Source organism: Vitis riparia, chromosome 1, assembly GCF_004353265.1.
Source record: "Vitis riparia cultivar Riparia Gloire de Montpellier isolate 1030 chromosome 1, EGFV_Vit.rip_1.0, whole genome shotgun sequence".
Taxonomy (NCBI): Eukaryota; Viridiplantae; Streptophyta; class Magnoliopsida; order Vitales; family Vitaceae; genus Vitis; species Vitis riparia.
In genome coordinates, this window is record NC_048431.1 from 12,893,004 (window position 1) to 12,900,532 (window position 7,529).

General features: G+C 36.7%; 1 protein-coding gene across 2 annotated transcripts; it reads left to right on the plus strand.

Annotated features, from left to right (window-relative positions):
• Positions 1-5,134: 5,134 nt before the first annotated feature.
• LOC117923327 (protein FEZ) lies at positions 5,135-7,203 on the plus strand. Of its 2 annotated transcripts, none has more exons than XM_034841583.1 (3): positions 5,135-5,596; positions 5,922-6,226; positions 6,323-7,203. In XM_034841583.1, the coding sequence occupies exons 1-3, from the start codon at positions 5,419-5,421 to the stop codon at positions 7,046-7,048; spliced, it is 1,209 nt and encodes a 402-aa protein (XP_034697474.1). In that variant the 5' UTR covers positions 5,135-5,418; the 3' UTR covers positions 7,049-7,203. The 2 variants fall into 2 exon arrangements, with proteins under 2 accessions (XP_034697474.1, XP_034697481.1); XM_034841590.1 differs by having other exon boundaries at positions 5,925-6,226.
• The last annotated feature ends 326 nt before the right edge of the window (positions 7,204-7,529 follow it).

Sequence of the window (7,529 nt, forward strand, 5' to 3'; positions counted from 1 at the left end):
GTTATTTGAGGATACAAACTCATATCACTTGCATTGTATATGACTTGAATGTATTAAGAGTTGCATAAATGATACAAATAATTGTTGTAAGATGATAAGTTGTTTACAATAAGTCATAGATTAAGGCAATCTAGTAGGGAGTATAGTACATTGCTTCTTAATTATAGGATGACTTATCTTAGTTGTCGGGATGAGTTTTCCATGATGAATGTACTAGTGTGTATGGTACACATTGGATATGACCTATGGTGAATCATGATGTAAGACTATTAGTTGTCATGATTCACCAAGCTATTATGCTGCATGGACTCTCAACCTTGAGAGGATATTGAGTTTAGACCAAAATCAATAAGAGACTTAAACCTACAAATGAGACCTTAATGTAGTCATATATCCTTATATATTGAGTTGCTATTGATAGAAGTTGGTAGCAAAAAATATTCTCAATAGAGGTATTGTATCTCATGGTATTGAGACAATGTGTTCCCATAAGTGATCTAAAGGATATGTGATCTAGACGACTATAACCATAGCAATTTCTTTAGTGGAATTTTGACATATGCTCATTGGAGTTAGAGTATGTCAATTGATGCCATAATAGGTGGATCTGTAACTCAACGATTGAAAAGATAATTTTGATAGGTGATAACATTACCTTGTTAGATTACAAATACTAGTTCGTGGGGAGTTTTCATGCAATGAATAGTAGGGCGCATACTCGAATTTTGCCTCGCTATAATTTCATAGGATACAAAAATGTAATTAAGTTTTTCTAGTGAAGTGTTGAATCAACTTTATAATTGGATTATAAGGGAGTTAGTATTTTCCTATGGGTCTTAGTGGTCATCGTTCAAACTCATAATTCATGTAGGAATGTTTATTTTGAGGGATTTGGATTTTGGTTTATAAGTGCGCATAAGGTCATTTTGGTAAAAGTTCAAGGTTGCATTAGATTTTATAAATTGTTTTTCTGGTATGAGTTAATCAATTAATTGGAGTACGTAAGAGCTAATTAATTAATTAGGATCCAATTGGGCTAGATTAGGTGACCTAAGCCTAATTTGGGCTCAAGTCATTTAAGCCCATACTTTTCTCGTGCCCAACTCTGGAGGAGATATTGAATGGAAGACATTGGGTACACTAGTTCTACTGCATTTTCGACAACTTCAACGATTTGGGAACATTCAGATCCAGGTATGTTTTCAACACTCTTTAAATTTGATATCATATTGGTATTTAAATGTTGTTATTTCACTTTGATTAAGATTTAGAGAAGCCTATGATATATATTATACACCCTATTAGATCTAGGGCTAGGGAACAAAACAATCTAGGTTTCCTAGCAAAATCCACTTAAGAGATTACTATGACCATAAATTTCCTAATCAAGAATGCTTAGAATCATTCCAAAGAACATATTATCTCAAACTTATGACATATCATGATGTTTTTATTGAGAATATCTTTTGTCACTTGCCTAAACCATTAATTATTCAATCTATATGGAATGTGTAATCACTCTAGGATTTTATTTGTAGGTTAAAGTGATTGATGACCTAGCACTAATGCAATATTTTCTCAAGGTTGAAGACCCAAACAACATTAGTAGGTTGGAGCAGTCCTATTATCAATAGCTATTTATCCATATAACACTTCGTAGGTCCTCTTCCATGCGTAACCATATATACTAGTACACTCAGGGGATTTGAACCCCTTCTCATATATAAAAGGAACATTTATTTGTTACCATTAGATTATAAATGCTTTTTGTTCATTCCCTCGAAATAAAAAGTTAGAAGTTGCCCCCTTTCAAACCATTTGTTGGCTTTGCCATTAAGTACACTTATAATGGAAAAACCATCTTGATCATCCCACCAATTAAGAGATAGTGTGCTATGGCGACTTCTAATGGATTGTCTAAAATTCATGAACCCATTGTGAATAAGAAATTTGTTAGCTGAATTTTTCGTGTAACTAGTGAACAATCTTCCATTAACAAACTTATCAGCTTAAAAGGAACTTATGTTATAGGTATGATACACTTAAGCGGACAAGTCTGATTGTACTGTAAATTAACTATGCTTATCTTATTATTTTGTGCAGGTCCCCATGTCAGGTAGAGATGTCCAGCTTGGATCAGTTGGATATGGTCGGTACATAAAGTAAGGGCACATATAGGTCTAATCGGAAGGGATAAATCCCAGCTCCCTCAGTGAGGGCAGTAGAAATATACATTAGTAAGCATAAAATGAGAAAAATTGCAGACGGACGGCAATTTCAGTACGTGTCAACTGGTATCACTGAAAGAGAACCAATATATGACCCAAAACCCTAAAAAATTAAAGAGTTATATGTTTACGTAAGACTGCAAATGACACTGTAAATTAACTTAGATTGAGAAATATTAGGGAACTTAAGATTGGATTGGAACTAAATAATTAATAAATAGGAGGGCTTAATGTGCGTTCCAAGTAATGTGCAAGCTGTAGCCAGTGGGCATGGGAACTCAAATTTGGTGTTAATGATAGAGGCAGTGGCTAACGTCACCCTGCCAGATTGGAGGAGCATCATCCCTTATGGTTCTTCTTTATCCACTCATCCTTGATCATTGTATGGACACAATTAATTTTGGCCTTGTGTCCGGGCGTGTTCGGTGGATGGGTTTTCCCTTTTGTTTTTTTTGGTTGGTTGGGTGATGGTCTCCTACAGCCAACATAAAGATTGCAATTGAAGCATATACAGATGATGAGGGTGGCTATAATACAATAACAACATTGCCCCCATCGTACTTAACGAATCATAAAGTGAAGTAGAAGTAAGTTTGACTATTTTATGACCTATCAAAACAACATGTGTTGTGTTCTCTAAGATGTATTGTTGTCACAGTTATTTATGCTTTAAATGGGAAGATACCATACCAATATCTTTTTTATCGCCTAATACCATAAGTCATGTGATATTATGAAATTGTAACATAGTATCATGACATCAACCTATATAATCTATATCACAAGACCATTTTTTCTCTCATTTGTTGGGTGCTGGATTAACAAACTGTGACGGTTAAAGTCACCGGAAATTAGAGGCTGCTTAAGAAATTGAAGCCATGAAGAAAAATGAGGTACCCAAATCACTGTGTTCAATGGAAGGTGAGTGAATTTTTTATTCAGTTTAAGTGGACTTGAGACTTATGATTGTTATGAAGGGGCCTAATGTTCACATAGAAAGAGGTGTTGATGCTTGGGTTTGAAGAGTTTGACCCATTTTTTAAATAAGGGTTGCACGCTTGGGAAGCAAACCCAAGGTCAAGAAAGAGACAGTAAGGGTTCCAAACGAGGGCTGGGCTTGGGAGTTGCACTGAATTTGGAGTCCCAAGTTTGGCATTTGACTCACTGAACTTCACCCATTTAATACATGGTACTTCGCTTACTAACTTGCCATCCAACTAGTGGACATACTTATCAAACCTAATTATGAGAAATCGAAGTTCATGCATTAGATTTAAATATGGAGTAGGGTTTTTGAGGGAAAAATTTCAATTTGTGATTTAATTTTAGGAGTCACCTTAATTGTCATTACCAAAAGCAAGAAATTGAGGAATCCCATACATGGGTTTTCCAAAGCCCACACTATCTAGGGTAATTGACTTGTGTCTCTCTTAAATGACCAAAAGCACCCTCTAGCCCTTTTGTATGCTCAAAATGACATGTGTCTCCTAAAATAAATGATATGCACATATCGGTGAAGCTTATCCTAGGAGGCAGGCTTGGTCCGAAGGAGTTCTTCTATTGTAACTTTAAACAAAAAACTTAAATTTATCAACAAGTAGCCATGTTGGGGTAGAACCCATATGGCATGGGACAAATGGATGGTAAAATCTACCAGGGATCATTCCAGCCCCAAGTTGATTTTTGAATAATGACGTAAAAAGCTACTCTCCCTTATACTTTTCTTTACTGGAAGAATTCTAAATTATAATTTACTTGGTATTTTCTTTACTTTTTTCTTTACTGGGATTTAATTCTTTTTATTAATGAACAGTTTGAGTATTTATCCTTTTCATTTTCATTACTCTAATAGTACAAAAAAAAAATAAAATGAAGGAACAATTCCATAAATCTGTATTAGCCTATTTTCTCTGCACAATGAAACCATCTGTTGTACATAAATATAAAGAATACTCTGCATGAAACAAATACTAATTTATCCACTACTCAAGATAACGAAAAAGAAAATTGAAGAGATGAAAATATTTTTAAAAAATAAAAATAAAATATTGATATTGGACCTCCCATGTGAGGGCAAATTTGTCAGTGAGCAACGGTTGAACACCCTTCCCCAACCCATAAAGTCAATTTGTCCAAAGGGTTAAACTCTGAAAGAAAGGTTGGTCAGCAAATAGGGCAAGTGGTCCCTGGCTTTTAGCCCTTAGACTTTTATCAGGGATCCTCCATTTGACACAAAATATATTCAATCTGACAGGTCAGTGGAATAGAAGCTTTAAGAATGGAATAGAAATGGGATTTTTGGATCCTGAGAAAACTAAAAGGAAACCTGCAAAATATTGAATAAAATAAGCTTGCATGAGGGGGTCTCTTAAGAACTTTAATCGACAGTTGAATATATTTTTGAGCTTTTCTTATTGGGGGTTGGCTCGGCTCCACGTTTCCAAATAACAATTCAAACACTGACTATATAAAATTCATTTTCTTGGAAGTTTGTTTTGTCTTGATTTGTATGTACAAGAGAAAAGCTTCATAAGACTAGTATGAGAAATGTGAAACTAGCATAGTTTTCATAATCCCCAGAAACTGCTGATTTGGTGGTTTCTTGAGATTCCTAAATTTGGTTAAACAAACACCAAATGGATTCATGAAGGTACAAGAAAGAAGTAAAGAGTCTAAAATGAAAATTCATTCCTTGACTTGGGGTTTCTTGGTAGTTGTTCCTTTTTAAGAGCTTTGCTTTTAGCTTCTCTGTGAGCCAGCCACACCGTGATCCTCGCAAAACACACTCCTTTAAAAGTCACCTGGAAAGGCGGCTGAAGCTTCGGAGGCAGACCCCTCCTCAGGAAGCATATAATGGGTTCAAGTTAAGTGAAGTTCACTCTCAACTACTTGTCTTTCAACTCATCTCTTTTGACTACTACGCCTTCTCTTAGGGTTTGTGCCCACGGTTTAAGCTGCTCTTCACTTCTGAAGTAGCTTTTCAGATTTTCCGCCAAGGGTTTGGATTAATTATTCAGGGTCTTATTTTTGATTAGGTTCTGAAGGTGAGATGATAAGACTATCTTTCTAATCCATCTTAAGGAGAAAACAGATAGATATCCAGCTCCTCTCTTCCATATATATACCTTGTGCATTTTTTAGAGTCCCTTCTTTTCTTTTGAGTATTTGACAAGAAGTACTTTTCAAAAATATGGAGAGAAATGATGCTGATAAACTGGAGGAAGTCATGCTTCCGGGGTTTCGGTTTCATCCCACGGACGAGGAGCTGGTTGGGTTTTACCTGAAGAGGAAGATTCAGCAGAAGCCTCTCTCTATTGAGCTCATCAAGCAACTAGATATCTATAAATATGATCCCTGGGATCTTCCAAGTAAGAGTTTAGGTCTTTTATCTTATTCATGCCTTCATACAATGGCTGACCTAGTTTATGTAAAGTTTATTCTATTTATCTGGAAACGAAGTTTCTTCAGACTTTTATCTCCATAGCAGCATGAAAGCTAGGGTTATGTTAATCATCCATCTCTTTAGACAGTTGTTTCAGTCACCATTTCATTATATATACATGCGCCTACAACTTCTTCATTTTTGATACCCACTTCTAACTCAAGGAAAGGTAGTTTATAAGTTCTCATCATGCATGAGTTGTTCCATGAAACTGAACCTGACAAGTTGCTCTTGGCTCATGTTTTTGCAAGAAGAGTTGGCAACCACGGGAGAGAAAGAATGGTATTTTTACTGCCCTAGGGACCGCAAGTATAGAAACAGTGCACGACCTAATCGAGTAACTGGAGCTGGATTTTGGAAAGCCACAGGAACAGACCGACCTATCTACTCCTCTGAAGGTACCAAGTGCATTGGCTTGAAGAAGTCTCTTGTTTTCTACAAAGGCAGAGCTGCCAAAGGGATCAAAACTGATTGGATGATGCATGAGTTTCGGTTGCCTTCTCTCACCAACTCCGCGCCACCAAAAAGATTAATGGAAAAAAGCGTTCCTGCCAATGTAAAGTATCTCAATAGAGTAGTATTTTTTTTCCCCATAAATCTACTTTCATATTTTGGTTTTTTTATTAATTGAGCACTGCTTTTGAACTTGCAGGATTCATGGGCAATTTGCAGGATCTTTAAGAAAACCAACTCCATGGCACAAAGAGCTCTTTCTCACTCATGGGTCTCTCCATTGCCTGAAACCACAACATCTGATATACTCGGCCAGTTTGCACGCAATGCTGATCATCAGTTTAGTTCAGGGAATATGTCACTGGCAGCAAAACCTAGCTCGGGCTTCCATTTTTGTTTTACCGAAGATTTACAACAAACCTCCACTACTACTTTCTCTCCTATACATGTTTCCTCCTACAAGCCCATTAATCCAATGGCTGGTAAACCATCTCAACTTTCCACTGCCATAGGAGACCTTCATACAAGCTTCATGCTTTCACAGCTGGGAACGTCTGGACCTGTAACACCCACAGTTGATGTTTCTTCCATGCTGTTAAATATGCCATCTTCCATGCTTGGAGATCTTGGTAAGACCTCTGAGAGCATAGATTTTAGCGGGTCAGAACAGCTATGCAATGGCTTCCCAGTCACTTTACCACAGGATATACAAGGCAATGTCTGTAGTGGCGAAGAGGCTGCCTTGCTGAAGAACCTGAATGTGATACATGGTGATGATCAATGGGAGTCTGTTCGAGCAATGGGATTTCCGTTCGGTTTGCCTTTGAATATGGCTGAAGGATGGAAACCAAATATGCTGTGGGATTCTTCTCCATGCCCTAGTGAGATGTCCACAAGTTATTCTACGAACAAGTGCTATACTTAATCAAATTGATATACAGTTCACCATTGTTTTCTAGATTTTAGCAAGCAAGTTCAAGTTCATGTTAGAAACATAAGATTCAGTTTACAGGAACATGTACAATCTTTTGGTAGGCCATGGAACCTGTTTTATGATTGAAATAGAATGTGAATCCAACGTTCTAAAAATTGAAGATTCAGCCACTTTGTGGTTTTCAAATTATGAGCAGAAATATATATAAGTAATTAAAATAAGCATGGATGCACATGCTCGCCACACCATAATTCATGACCAACTCATATGATCACGTGGGGCTACTCCAGTTCAACCGGTAAAACTGGCAACAAGAAAGACTGCAAAGTCCATTTCCACTAAGAGAATCAAATATAACCACTTACTGCATAAGCTGAAACTTAACCCAATGAACAATGGGCCTAATGCAAATCTAGAATGCGCTGATCTCCAAACAAAACCAAGTGGTTAATGCCCAGATCAGATTCTTCTT

What these genes read in the sequence shown, in the direction of transcription:
- LOC117923327 (XM_034841583.1), top strand. Translation starts at nt 5,419, where the DNA reads ATGGAGAGAAATGATGCTGATAAACTGGAGGAAGTCATGCTTCCGGGG. An exon ending in TGATCCCTGGGATCTTCCAA is followed by an intron (nt 5,597 to 5,921) that starts GTAAGAGTTTAG and finishes TGTTTTTGCAAG; the next exon opens with AAGAGTTGGCAACCACGGGA. An exon ending in AAAAAAGCGTTCCTGCCAAT is followed by an intron (nt 6,227 to 6,322) that starts GTAAAGTATCTC and finishes TTGAACTTGCAG; the next exon opens with GATTCATGGGCAATTTGCAG.